A 15,913-nucleotide genomic window follows, 5' to 3' on the forward strand; every position below is an offset into this window, starting at 1 on the left:
TGCTGCCCATACACCTTCTCTTGGACTGTAGGGAGATTGTCATCATTCACATTATTCTAATTTCCCTTTCTCAAACTAACTAACAAACACGCACGCACACACACACACACACACCCACCCACCAATTTCATAGTAAGGCCTCATTCACTAACAGATTCACGCGCGTGAAAAACACACGTGAATCTGGTACGTGTGTGTTGCGTTATGCATCAGTATGCTTTGCGGGTGGCATGCGTTATTCACACACTCGCAAAGCACACCTTTTATTTTTCAATTGAATTGATGCGCAAATCACGCACGGCACACGGATGTGCATCCGTTTACAGTGCGTGGTTTTCACGCACCCATAGACTTCAATGGGCCCGTAGGTGCGTCAAAACGCACCAATATAGGACATGCAGTGAGTTTCACGCAGTGGTCTCTCGCTGTGTGCAAACTCATGCATTTGTGAACGGCCCCATTGAAATCACGGACATAATTCACGCTCGTGTGAATGAGGCCTAAGAGTATAAACCTCAATATCTCTTGAAGCATGGGAGGAAACATACAGTAGGTGAAACATACAAACCACTAAGCCACTGTATTGCCCATATAATACTTTTTTCTTTACTAATGTAGCATTCCCTGCTAGTAATATGGTTAGGTAGTAACACTGATATACTTGATTCTTTAGTTATTTACTCTGTGGGGTTTTTTTAACGAAAAAAGGTTCAGAAATGGCCATGAAAACAGAACCAATTGTTATCAAATTCTGTCCAAATGCATATATCATCATAATGGATGTCATTTGTGAGAGAAAAATGATGTAGGTAAAGTCTTTCTGTTTGGCACAAGTGCATTCTCCCATTCATTGACCCATGTTCTTTCTTACTCTAAAGATTTATAGCGTGCCCACAGGGAGGTATAGTGGAAGTACAGGCTTCTGGGAAATGAGGGTGAGGCTGGAATCACACATGCAGTTTTGTGGCAGTTTTTTTTATCCAAACACAGGAGTGGATACAAAAAAGATATTATACTTTCCTCTACTTAGTCTCTCCTGGTTTTAGCTCAAGAAATTGCAAGAAAAACTGCATGTGTGATCAGCCTTAAGCAGATGTCACTTTCCTTTAATACAAAGTTTCATGTATTATTGATTTATGCAGAACAAGTTACAGCGAAAGGCAAAGTTAAGAAAATGACTTTCTACAGGGAAGAAGAAGCATTAGTAGTGGACATAGTCTGTTGTATCACCTTTTAAAACAACCTAAAATATCACTTGGCAAAAAAAGAATTACTACCATTAAAACAATGAGCAGAATTAGAAAGCCCTTATGCAATGCAACCTGGGAGATTTATTCAAATGAGTTTTATGCTGGATCACGCACTGAAATACTCTGCACATCAAATACAAGCTGATCTGTTATAGGTGGGCATTATGGGTGAGTAAATTCTTACTGTATATTTAAAGTAAAATGCTGTAATGAAATAAAGCCCAACGAAAAAATGGCTCTTGATAGGTAACAACAAAGAACTACAGTATATGAATCATCACTTAACCCAAATCATATCAAATGAAGATAGACGTAGTGATAACAAGGACATATAAAGTGTTTCTCACCTGAGACGAATCTCTCATGTTGTTAACATCTAAACCCTCGGTTTTGTTGACCATCTCTCCCATTGTAGGAAACGTATGAGGCTTCAGAAGTGTGAGATTGATGTTGTCGGCTCCTTGAGAAAAATATGTTCTGTAACACTGGCTTTCTGGATGGGCTGGATCTGTTCTAACCTCCATATATTTTAGTGTGCCATCCATATTGATATGAAGTGCAGGTTGTTGTCTCCCATGACAACTGTCCGTATTTGACTGACTTAAAAACCAGCAAGGATACTGGCACAGATGCATGTCTTTTCTAAAACATTTTACTACCAATAGCAATAAAGTAACTAGAAATGCCAAGGTAAGGGCCACCAATGAAATAACCAGGTACATTAGTATGTCAGTGCTATTTGCAGAATACAGAAGAGAGAAGGAAGGTTTGGGGTTCTCGGCATTGTTCACTAATGTTACAAGTAGGGTAACAGTAATAGATAAAGATGGTTTACCCATATCACTGATAGACAGTACAAGCTTCTGCTGGGAGTCATCAGTCGACAAGAAATTCCGCACGGTTTTTATTTCTCCAGAATGAGTGGATATGTTGAAGGGGAAGATATCGGAAGACTTTACAAAACTATAGGATAGCAATGCATTGTGTCCTGAATCTGAGTCCACTGCAGACACTTTAGTGACCAAATAACCCACTGGCACGGTATTTGATATATTTAGATGGCTGGTGGGCTCTCTAGAAAGCTTTGGGTATAATAACTTTGGAGGGTTATCATTCATGTCCAAAATAAAAACAAATAGAGTCATATTGGAAAAAAGTTTTGGTTGTTCTCCTCCGTCCTCCACCTGAACAATGACTTCTAAAACATTAACTTGTTCATAGTCAAATGAATGTGTGGCATAAATGACTCCGCTAATGGGGTTAACCGAGACGAAAGAAGAGACAGGTAAACTTCCATATTGGTGTTCAGCTAAAGAATAGGTATATTTGGCGTTATTCCCTTCATCTCGATCAAAAGCGGATAAGGTATAAAGCAAGTGTCCAGGTTCATTGTTTTCATGAATAAAGGTATTGAGATCTTGATTCAAAAACAGTGGTGGATTATCATTAACATCAGAAATATTAACTATAATTGTTACCTGAGAAGACAGAGATGGAGACCCCATATCCATGGCAGTCAACACTACTTCATATAGGGAAACATCTTCTCTATCAAGGGGGTTACTTACAATTAAAGCATAGTGGTCCTTAAATGACTTCATTTGAAATGGTCCATCAGGTGACAGAGAAAGTTGTACTGCCCCATTTTTTCCTGAATCCTTGTCAAGTACAGAAAAAAGTCCAATAGTTGTTCCAACAACGGTGTCCTCTGGAATCTCACCCAACAGGGATGTTAACAATATCTCTGGCAAGTGATCATTGACATCTTCAATTGCTATCTGAACAAGGCAGCTGCCCTCCATTTGTGGTATTCCTTTGTCTTTTGCTCTTACAGTTAACTCGTAATAGTTAGAACTTTCGAAATCTAAAATTCCATTTGTTCTAATGATGCCTGTGTCGGGGTCAAGAGAAAATAATTGCCTGATGAAGACTGGTGTGCGACCATCCAAAAAGTACTCTATTTCAGCATTCAACCCCTCGTCCAAGTCAGTGGCATTTATTTGAATGATTGGGGTGTTCACTGGTAGATTTTCTATCACATTTATTTTGTAAAACGTCTGTTGAAACATAGGAGCATTATCATTGAAATCCATAATAATGATCGTTATTTGTGATGTTCCAGACTTTGGAGGATCTCCACCATCAAAGGCAGTGAGAATGAGATGATAGTCTCCTCTCTCTTCTCTGTCCAAAGCCTTTTCTATGACAAGCTCCGGAAATGGAGAACCATCGTTTTGACTTCTTGAAGATAGTGAAAAGTACAAGTTGGGGCTTAAATTATATTGTCTAACCCCATTAATGCCTGAATCTTGATCTTGTGCTTCTTCCAAAGGAAACCTGGCACCCGGATATGCAAATATCTCCGTTATTTTTATCACCTGCTCTGTGCTTGAGAACTTTGGAGAATTGTCATTTATATCTAAAATCTCAACTTCCGCTCGATGCAACTCCAAAGGCTTTTCAAGTACGACTTCTACTGTCAGTAAACATTGTAAACTAGATCCACACACACTTTCTCTATCTATGGTTCTATTTACAAAAAAGGCACCACTTTGTTGGTCCACTCCAAAATACGGACCACCTCCTGAGGGCCTTAGACGTATCCTACGTTCAGATATAATAGCTGTTGATAGACCTAAGTCATTGGTAATATTGCCAACTAATGTACCTAATTCTCCTTCCTCCAACACTGAATATTGAAGGTTCTCAGAAGCTCCATTGTGGTTACAAGAAAAAAATAAAATAATTACTTGCCATTTCCAAACTATAGTGGAGATTTGAAGTCCCATTATATAAATGTCTTCTCTTCCAGTATAGTTGTACGTCCTACTAAAGCCACATTCAAATGTACATGAGACTAGCTGGTATCTCAAATATGCACAGGGTTTACATTGTAATGTCAGCTGTGCATTCTGTTTTACAGAATATGGACATGGAGACTACTAAACTGGAGTATGGGGAGGAGAGAAAATGACCTCGGCAGATACGAGACATTAACAATTATTAATATCCTCCCAAATGTTACAAAGTAGCAAAGCCTTTAGATTTCTAATCATAAATGTAGGTGTATATATATAAAAAATGTTTTGAAATCATTGACACTAATGCACTTAAAAAGTAGTCACATGTAATAGATAGAAAAATTAGGAATGCATCATTAGATCTATTGTGTATATATAGCAGTGTACAACACTACTCACTACTACTCCATCATCCACTCTCATTAAAAAAATTATACATTTTTTCGACTTTGATTTTTTTTCTTAATAGCAGCTTGTAAATATGACAGCATCTTCCAAGACATTGCTTAAAAGTATGTCAGTGCACTGAAGTTCATGTAAACAACGATCATATCTGGTCGGGGAATATGCTGCCCTCTGCTGGATAATTTCATTAGATCAATGTATATGGAATGTAAAATCTAGAATTAGGCTGCCTGAGGCTCCTTACCAGCATGTGCTCTAGATTACGTATCACTATAGCTAATTTATAAATTGCAGGATTTTCCAATAACCTGTTAAGCAATAATATCAACCATCATTATTACAATTTAAAATACAACAGAACATAGCTTTCTCCATCTATTTATATATACACCGAATGCTTTAGATGCACTTTATAAATTGTGTCTATAAGTATGCAGCATACAAAACCCAAACTAGTCCCTATCTCACCTGTGCTGTGTCCCTCCACTCAAACTGCCCAGAAATGACATCATCACTTTCATTGACTAGTTGCTTTAACTGAGGAAAGTTCAAAGACTTCATCATATTCAATGTGTCCCTATTAATATCGGAAGAACCGCCTGTTTTAGGGTATTGGTTTTGTTGACTTCCCGGCATCATAGAAACCTCCATGTATCTGAGTGTGCTGGTAGGATTCAGCTGTAAAGTTTTTTGGGTGTGCCCGATGTAGTGATTCATTTCAGAGTTTGTCATTTGCTGCTTGTTCCTAAAACATTTTGTCAGCAAAATAATTAAAGTAACAAATGACACAACGCTAATGGCAGCTAGAGAGATAATAAGATACATGGTCACATTGGGGGATTGTTTGGCCTCAGATTGCAGATCTGTAGAATAATGACTTTCTTCGGATGAGCCATCCCCTAGAGAAATGAGTAAGGTAGCTGTGGAAGACAATGACGGTGTTCCATTATCTTTTACTACAATACAAAGGTTTTGTACTTGTAAATCTGTCTCTTGGAAGCTTCGAGCCAGGCGGACTTCACCAGTATGAGAAGAAACTTTAAATAATGAGAGATCTGTCGCTTTAGCGATGTTATAGTTGAGCCATGCATTGTATCCAGAATCAGCATCAATTGCTACAACTTTAGTTATCAAAGAACCGGCTGGAAGAGACCTTGGAAGCGGCTGCTGGGCTGAAACCTGTCGTGAACTTCCAGGGTAAAGTATTGAAGGTTGATTATCATTTTCGTCCAGAATGTGCAGATAGACTGTGCAGTTAGATGATAACTTTGGCGTCCCAGAATCCTCTGCTCTGATTGTGAACTGGAGAACCTGAGCTTGCTCATAATCAAATGATTGCTGAGCATAAATGTTTCCATTCTGAGTGTCCATGTAAATAAAAGACATGGCCGGGGAACCATTAATGAGACTGTTAAATATGGAGTAAGTGATGTGAGCGTTTTCTCCAAAATCCTTGTCAGATGCTGAGACAGTACAAAGTAACGCCCCGGGCTTGTTGTTTTCTTTTATGTCAACATTGATGACGGATCGTTCAAACCTTGGTGGGTTATCGTTGATGTCTGTGACAGAAATGTTTAGAGCGGTTTGTGTTTTCAGCTGGGGGTCTCCCAAATCAGTCGCCTGAAGCACAATTGTGTATTGACTAGCATGTTCTCTATCCAGGAATCCATCCGTGACTAAGGAATAGTGGTTTTGGGTGGATGTGATAGTAAAAGGAAGATCTGGAGAAATTTCCAAGTGCACTTCCCCATTTTTTCCACTATCTTGGTCACTAACTCTTAGGAGTCCCACAGTGGTCCCTGGAGGCGTATCTTCTGGGATGGATGATACCAAAGAAGAGATGAGAATTTCAGGAGAATTATCATTGACATCTTCAATATCCACTTGGATTACACAGTGTCCTTCCATTTCAGGTATCCCATGATCCACAGCTTTAACGGAGATTTCATAAGAATGGTGTTTTTCAAAATCCAGTGGTCCCTTAAGTCGTATGTCTCCTGTTTTATGTTCCAGGCTAAAGACATTGCTTATGTCCTCTGATGATATATCTTCAAAGGTATAACTGACCTCACCATTTGAGCCATCATCTTTATCCGTTGCATTCAGTCTTATTACAAGAGTATTTAATTGTGCATTTTCTTTTAAACTAATTTTATAAAATGTATTATCAAAAACTGGGGCATTGTCATTGTTATCTATCACTATAACAGTAATAACAATTGTTCCGGATCTGGGTGTACTCCCACCATCCAGAGCAGTCAGAACCAATTTGTATTCTGCTTGTTCTTCCCTATCTAGAGCTTTATCTAGAACAAGCACAGGGGAGGGTCTTTCATTTTTCCGGGCCTGTACATTTAAAGAAAAATATTTATTGTGGCTTAACTTGTAGGAGCTCACAGAGTTGATGCCCAAATCAGGATCCTGGGCTCTTTCTAGAGGGAATCTAGTACCAACTGCAGCCAGCTCTGTTATTTTTATGGTACGTTCTGCATTCTGAAAAACAGGCGAGTGATCATTTGTATCCAGAATCTCTATTTCCAAGCGATAAAGTTCCAGAGGCTTCTCAAGAACAATTTCCACAGGCAGAACACAATTTACATTTGTGCCACATAATTTTTCTCTGTCTATCCTGCTCCTTACTATAATTGCTCCACTCTCCAGATTAAGAGAAAAGTATTGTTGGCTTTGTTCAGACCCCAGCCTCAGAGCTCGTTCAGAAATCCCTGCTGTGTTTAATCCCAGATCCTTAGCAACGTTGCCTACTAAAGTCCCAGGCTCCGATTCCTCCAGTAAAGAATATCTCAGCTGTGCAGACGCTAGTTTCAAGATACTGACAAAAAATAAACCCATTACTTGCCAGTGCCGGGAACTGCAGACTCCTTTCTGCTCCATTGGTAATTTTTTCAAGACGAAAGGCGATTCAGTGACAAAATATAATGAACACGACGTGAGAGGGAGTACAGCAGCTCTGTCTTTTCCAATGTGCTTTGCAGATCTGCTTTTCTGAACTGCTGTCAGTGTAGTGCGCTGCTGGCAGACATTGAATTGTCAACAATAGAGTTTTCATGAGGAGAAATCACGTTGCCATCTAGTGGTGAAATCCTAAATAGCAGATGAATAACAATCACCATGCTCACAGGATGCTTTTCACATAGCAACAAAGGTACTAATCTCTCTTAAAACCTCAATAGAGTCTCCCTGATCTTTGTTAAATGATCAGATTACAAAATTAATCAAGACGGACCTTAAGTCATAAACAAAGAGTTGACCTACTGCAGAATGATGCGAAGTGTTAAATATACATGTGCAGTGATATAAGAAAATGATGCATCAAATGGAATACACTTAAGATGCAAAACATGTTCACTAAAAGAAAACACATACAGTAGTCCAACCGTAGTACGCCACGATCCGCAAACAACTCATGTCACTACTGAAGAAGACAACTGGGTCTAAACTTTAAGGAATGGTGGGGGGCTCTGACAATGAAGGATATATTGTATTCAATGCAAGTGATATACATTATTTTATGCATCTTAGTGTATGAGGCTTATTGGTAATGCATGCTCTTAATGAACAATGTAGAATATTTTTAACATGAATTTGTTAAATTACTCACTGATACAATAAAAGGACAACGCAATCATTTTACAAAATATATCCATATGTACAAGAGTTCTCCTGGTATGTACACAAGATTTATCAAAACTGTCTAAGAGAAAAAACTGGCCATAGCAACTAATCAGTGCTCAGCTTTCATTTCTGGAACTGCTGTGATAAAATGAAAGATGCACTGTGATTGGTTGTTATGGCCAGTTCTCCTGTTAGACAGTTTTGATAAATGAGACCATATAACTGACGATGAAGCACACTCTAATTTTACATGAACAAACGAGATGTAGGAGCTGCACCGTAGCATAGAAATATGGGTGCTATCCTCAGGGGAATCTTGACATGAGATCCCAAACAAGTTTAACCACAATCCAAAAGAAGAGGCAGCACCACTGGAGTGCTGCCTCTTATTTTTGATTGTGGTTGCTCTAATTTTACACTATACTCACCTCTGGCTCACACTCCATGTCCGTGAATAACCTATGTAAACAGACAATCCCCCTCTGCCCTATATTCAGATTATTTACATTGTTTACATTGTTGAAATGCAGCATCATTGTGCTTTCCATTTTAAGTACATTATTGAAAGATAAGCGTTACAGCCTTTTCCATTGTATTTACAAACTGTAGAATCTGTGAAGTAATCATTTTTTAGGCCTTTTTCCCACTGTGAATAGACGTACAGTCCGTCGGAGCTAAGATACTCCCGACGTATACCTATGATGTTTGCCGCTGTATAGGTATACAGTGGCATATGTCGCCCATAGGCTTCCATTGTGAAAAAGTATACTGCGCTTTATAATTATTATTTTTCTGGATTCTTCTGTATGAAGTAGTGTATTCGACTAAACGACGGAACCCTTGCACAACGGAGACAAACGGAAACCATTGGCACCGGATCCATGACCATTGAAATCAATGGTGATGGAAACGGAAGCCTATGATTTCCGCTTGTGTCAGTAAGAGCTCCGATCCGACGGAAAGCTCAGACGGAACGTCAGAATGGAGACCTGACGCAGATGTGAACGAAGCCTTACATGTAGTGCAGATACTGAAGCTACAGAATAAGGCCTCGTTTACACGAGCGTGATCTACGTCCGTGCGACGCGCGTGCTTTTCACGCATGTCGTACGGACCTATGTAAGTCTATGGGGGCATGCAGACAGTCAGTGAGTTTTGCTCAGCGTGAGTCCGCTGAAAAAAACTCACGACATGTCCTATATTTGTGCGCTGTTCGCGCATCACGCACCCATTGAAGTCAATGGGCGAGTGAAAATCACGCAGGTCACACAGAAGCACTTCCATGCGAACAGCGTGATTCGCGCAACAACTGTCAAACTCTGAATGTAAACAGAAAAGCACCACATGCTTTTCTGTTTACAAACATCCAAACGGAGTGACATAATGATGGCGGCTGCGCGAAAACCACGCAGCCGCGCATCATACGCTGATGACACACGGAGCTGTTAAGTGCCTTTTGCGCACGCAAAACGCCGCGTTTTTTGCGTGCGCAAAACGCACACGCTCGTGTAAACCAGGCATAAGTAAGATTCTGCTGGAGCACCAGTCACCAGACAAGTTACATAATTAGTCGGATTTCCCAAAATAATTTACATTTTTAATGTCCAATCAAAATGCAAGATAAGATGAATCACGTGGCTGTCACCTGTCATTTAGACACTTTTGCTTCCTATTTTGACGACTTGAGATATTGGACCAGTAGGTATACTAAACCATGTGCCACTTTACTGAAAATATTTCCATCATATATACTACGTATATGCAAACCCTATGAGGGAGATTAATTGATACTGGTGCTCCACAGATAATACACCAGTCTCTCCATACTCTATCTATCTATCCGTCCGTCCGTCCGTCCGTCCGTCCGTCCGTCCGTCCATCCATCCATCCATCCATCCATCTATCTATCTATCTATCTATCTATCTATCTATCTATCTATCTATCTATCTATCTATCTATCTATCTGTCTGTCTGTCTGTCTGTCTATCTGTCTGTCTATCTACACACATATTTCTTAATCTTTTACATAAACATGAAAATATTGTTACCTGTTTAATCAAATCTGTTGATGAAGAGTCACTTAAAGCATTAATTCCAATCCCAGAATCATCAGACTCTATTGGATTCTCTGTTGGAGCAGACTGTGCTGGTTTCAGAAAAGCAAATTCACTTTCAGTAGAGTCTAGAGCTACAGATATATCACGTGAATATGGCAGAGTCGATGCTGCATAATTCACTGGGAATCTTGGTCCAACCTGAGAATACATGTCTGTTGTTAGGTATCCAAACGCTTTGGGATGACTTGACTTTGACCTCCTCCATCTGGATATTATTGCAGCCATAACAGTCAAAGTAAACAGAAAAGATATTGCAGCCAAAGCTATTACTAAATAGATATTCATATTGGATGAAAGGTCGGAGTTCTGTGGTTGAGTATTTATCTTTGAAATATCTTGCTGAAAATTTTCTGCGACCACTAGATTTAGGGTTACAGTGGCCGATAGAGGTGGAGTCCCATGGTCCTTCACAATCACTACTACAGAGTGCTTCAATGTTTCTTTCTCTTCAAAAGTACGGGATGTTCGTATCTCACCACTGTGCCGACCAATGGTAAAGGATGAAGGCTCTGGAACGCTAAGGAACTCATAGGAGAGCCAGGCATTGTGGCCAGAATCTGCATCTACTGCCACTACTTTGGTGACTAAATAACCTTTCTGAGAAGAACGAGGAACTGTCTCAAACTGTGCTGACCCACCTCTTCCACTGGAGGGATATAGGATCTTGGGATGATTGTCATTTTGATCTATGACATAAATTCTTGCAGTGACATTGCTGGTCAGTCGAGGAGTTCCATGATCTTCTGCCATTATTTTAACTTCGAACTCACGCACCGTTTCATAATCGAAAAGTCGTTGAGCATAAAGGTCTCCCGTTTCTGAGTTCATTGAAATATATAACGATACTGGCACATCATCTATATTGCTATTAATGATAGAATACCGAATTTTACCATTATCGTTAAGGTCCAGATCAGACGCCTGAACTGTAAAGAGTAAGGAACCTGCTGCTTTATTCTCTGGGACATACACATCATATCTTGTTTGGTCAAACACAGGGGAATTATCGTTCACATCTGTCACTTCCAGTCGAATGGACTTAGTAGTGGACAGAGGAGGAGATCCTCTATCGGTAGCTGTAATTGTTATGTTATAGACATCATTATCTTCTCTGTCCACGGTATTCGACGTTTGGAGTCTATAGTAGTTGCTAGACGAGGACATTATCTCAAAAGGCACCGAGCCTGTTATTTTACAAGAGATATCTCCATTTGCTCCAGAATCTATATCACGTATGTTAATAAGCGCTATCAGTGTACCTGGTAAAGCGTCCTCAGGTATTGTGTTAGAGATGGATGAAAGAACTATCTCGGGTGCATTGTCATTCGCATCAATGATCTTCACAACCACCTTGGAATGAGAGACTAGGCCTCCTCCATCCTCAGCTTCAATGATCATGTCATAGCTCTTACTTTTCTCAAAATCCAGATGACCTTTTGTTCTAATTTCTCCAGTCTTGGGATGTATTGAGAAAATCTGTTGAGCTATTTTATTGATATGGCTAAAGGCATAGGTTATCTGACCATTTACACCTTCGTCTTCATCGGTGGCATCCAGCTGTAACACCAATGAATTGACCGGGACATTTTCAGCCATGCTAACCTGGTACAGCTCTTTTTTGAATAAAGGCGGGTTATCATTTATATCGCTGACACTTATTTTAATGACAGCTGTCCCCGTCTTTATAGGCTGACCTCCATCCAAAGCTGTTAATATAATTTCATAAGATGACTGCTGCTCTCGGTCTAACATCTTCTGTAACACTAGTTCTGGGTATCTTCTACCATCATTGCTTATCTTTTCACGCAGATTGAAATAATTGCTTTCAGAAATTTTGTAGGTTTGCAAAGAGTTAATTCCAACATCTGGGTCCACTGCATTAACAAGAACAAATTTTGTCCCTGGTTGGGTCAATTCACTTATTTCTAAATTAATAATGCTCTTGGAAAACACGGGAGGATTATCATTAATATCCTGAATTTCAACCTTCACTGGAAACCTAGACAAAGGATTTTCAGCCACAGCTTCAAGGCTTAGTAAACAACTGGATGCTGTCTCGCAAATAGTCTCTCTGTCTATTCTGTCTGAAACATAGAGGTTGCCATCTTCCAGGTTAACATGAAAGAAATGTTCTGCATTTGTAGATGAGATGTGAAATTTTCTCATTGTCAACTGCTTAATATTTAAGTTCAGGTCCTTAGCAATATTCCCTACCAAGAAGCCTTTCTTTGTCTCTTCAGGAATTGAATAACGAAGCTCCCCAGAAATAGCCTGAAGCCTACAAGAAAGTAATACAAAGCATATTACTTGCCATTTCATTGTACTCCAAGTTCTTCTGCCTTTGATATCCTGGAGAACCATAGTAAGAAGTTGAGATCTGTCTCCTGTATTCTGTAGAAATACTGTATCCTCCACGTCTACTGGCAATAGATCAGGATATACTGTACAATCCCCTGTCTTTGTGAGCTTTACAATCCAGTGTATCGGAGGAGGATGTCTCTCTGCACTATTTACTGAAAACTCCAACGGACCTCCACATGTAACAATGTCACCATACTGAACAATAGCGACACTCAGTGTTTCGCCTAGGAATTGCAGGTCTACTTCTTTTTTTTTTTTTAATAGGGATTTCCATATTTCCATGCTATTATGTATCTACTTCATCAGTCTCTCAGATAAACATAATGGACATATAAAATTACTTATGCAGTGCTATCATATTTTACAATAATTTATACTAGATGATCAAAGATATGTACACTCTGCACCCTGTCCATTTACAACAGTTTGGGAAATAATTCAAATATTTATGTAAGGCAACAATTTGAATTTCTAGATACAAACGTTATAGTATTCCCTTACAATTTAATCAGTCTTTTTCTATCTATCTATCTATCTATCTATCTATCTATCTATCTATCTATCTATCTATCTATCTATCTATCTATCTATCTATCTATCATCTATTTATCGTAAAAAGAAAAACAGCACAAAAGAAGAGAATATTTCTCTGTACAGCTGTGTGTGCAAGCCTCAGGACCTCGATCTCCAGCCCCACATAAAGATATCCAGAAGATAGGCAGCCCTCCACTCAATTTTATCTAGTGAAAATTGTTTTATTCACCCATATAGAGTGCGACGTTTCAGCCCCGGTGTGGGCCTTTCTTGAGAAAGTATTTAAGTATTATCATTGTTGCCCGGGTTGTACAGTACTACACAGAACCTGCAATTATTTTGATCACTTAGCAGAATTCATCGTAATATCATAATATGTAAAGATTATTACCTTGCAAGCAACCATGCAATCAGGGCCGGCATTAGGATAGATGGTGCCCCGTGCAAAATTTAATTTCGCCCCCCACCCCATCATAAAAAAAATGCCCCATAAAAAAGTATAATGCCCTTTTTAGTGCCCCCATAAAGTATGATGCCCTTTATAGTGCCCCCACACAATATAATGCCCCCTTAGTGCTCCCCCACAGTATAATGTCCCCCTCCCCTCGGTCCCACACACAGCCCTCCTTGTAGATTGTGCCCCCTGTAGATTGTCCCATGCAGCCCCCTGTAGATTCTGCCATACAGCCCCCTGTAGATTCTGCCATACAGCCCCCACCTCCCCCTTGTAGACAGTACCCCCACCTCCCCTTAGTAGATAGTGCCATACAGACCAAGACCTCCCCCTTGTAAACAGTGCCTCCACCTCCCCTTCGTAGATAGTGTCATACAGCCCCCACCTCCCCCTTGTAAACAGTGCCACCCAATCAAATAAAACAAATTTTTTTTACTCACCTAGTACTCACAAAGCAGTCGCATCCATGCATAGGCCACCGTGATCCAATGACGTTATCAGGCTGGCCTGCGCAGGGAGCAACTATGGCTGCTACAGTGGTAGTTTACTCCACTGAGCAAAGAAGGAGCGCCTGGGCAGAAAGGCAGCTGTGGAGTTGTCGGGCACGGGCGCTTCACAAACACAAGCAAGGGAAGGGAGCCAGTGCAGCACCCCCTTCCGCCTGCTGGAGTGATGTGCCCTGTGCGATGGCACAGGTCGCACACCCCAAAGGCTGGCCCTGCCTGCAGTACATCTCCAGTACCTAATCACTATTCATATAAATTGGCCCAACTATCCACCTATTAGACCAGACACTCCTTCTCCTTGACACAGAACTAGTCCTCAACATAGTGTTGTATGCGTTACTTTTACCCTATATATTTAACATTTATGTACAGATGTGTCAACCCTTACCTTCGCTTGAATTTGGTTAAGGACCCCAATTTATTATGAAACTAATTCAATACAATATTGCGATATGCTAGCAAAACCCTTGAAAGACTCCAATTCACATCACGATCACTTGGTGACTGCACATTGACACATATACACATATGAAACGTGAGTTACATATACGTATAAGTAAACACATTTTGGATATCACCAAGGGGGAAATGAAGAATCCACTAGCAGCACATTTCAAGACACATCATGGACAGTCACCTATAGGTTTGAAATTTATGGGAATTTATCAATTATTTGAAGATAGAAGAGGGGGTGATCGGAACCGTATACTTCTACAAAAGGAGACCATGTGGATTTATACGCTAGGCACCCTAAACCCTAAGGGACTAAATAACGAAATAAAATTTAATATGTTCCTTTGAGTATTAAAAATGTTGAGAGCAGGTTGATTACTGCTGGGATGGCTGTTTACCAGCGTCCAGAGCAGTCTCCACTTGCCCCCTATCATTAAAAATATAAAAAAAAATAAAAAAAAAATAAAAATTTAAAATTAAACGGTTACATTTTCATTCCCAATGGGGAATATGAATACTATATGGTGCCAATACATGGGTCTATCTGTTTTCCCTATTTTTCCCTATGGTCCCTTTGAATAAATGGTAATCCCAGTATATATGAAATATCCCTATCCAAAGGCTACAACTTTGGGATATGATGAAAAAGAAAAAGAATCTGTATTTGTATTTGTTTTCCCTATGGTTCCCTTAAATAAATGGTAATTCCAGTAGGTATGAAATATCTCTATCCAAAGGCTCTAATTTTGGAATATGATGAAAACAAAAAGAATTAAAATTAATGGAAAATATTGTCTTTGAAATATGGAATATTTATATAGATGGTCCTATTTTGGCTTTTGGAAACTCATATTAGAAGATTATGAAATGATCAGATTGCGCTATAATATACATAATTCCTCCTCTCCATAAGTAGGCACCTGGCATATTGATCAGAGAATATCTTGTTGGTTCCATATAGAATGGTGATATTAATAGAAATTATGTATTAAGATTGCGTTATTGAAAGAATTTTCTTTCTGGCAGATTGGCAATGAGTTTGCGGACTCTCGGGGTGGGTGGGGACACAGGTTATATTGCCCTTTGGCATGAGACGAGTTTCCCTGCCCTCCCCGAGAGACTGTATAATCTAGTCAATGCATGACGCTAAAAAAGGTGAGAAATTGGCTATATGATTAGAACGGATGCATTGGGGGAAGGGAAGAAATTTGTTTTCCGTTTTTCTATGATCCGGGAATAAATTATAATCTGGAATAGTTCTATTGTGAAAAATCACTTTGCCCTATGCTATTCGTGTCAGACTAAACAGATTATCTGTATTAATTTTCGAGACATACCACTGATCCTCCATTATTATGTTAATAAACTAAATATCGTATAGATGTGGGTTAATGATAA

The 15,913-nt window shown here is 39.5% G+C and overlaps 1 protein-coding gene across 31 annotated transcripts in view; it reads right to left on the reverse strand.

The window, feature by feature from the left end:
- Positions 1–15,913, reverse strand: part of LOC142748889 (protocadherin gamma-C5-like) — a 352,928-nt gene that overhangs the window by 15,194 nt on the left and 321,821 nt on the right. The window contains exon 1 of one of the 31 annotated variants that reach the window (XM_075856229.1): positions 10,139–12,697. The exons of 28 other annotated variants lie outside the window; for them this stretch is intronic. In XM_075856229.1, the coding sequence (XP_075712344.1) occupies positions 10,139–12,568 (2,430 nt within the window). In that variant the 5' untranslated portion in view covers positions 12,569–12,697. 2 more of the 31 variants (XM_075856243.1, XM_075856225.1) reach the window with 2 other exon arrangements.

Source organism: Rhinoderma darwinii, chromosome 3 (assembly GCF_050947455.1).
Source record: "Rhinoderma darwinii isolate aRhiDar2 chromosome 3, aRhiDar2.hap1, whole genome shotgun sequence".
Classification (NCBI taxonomy): Eukaryota; Metazoa; Chordata; class Amphibia; order Anura; family Rhinodermatidae; genus Rhinoderma; species Rhinoderma darwinii.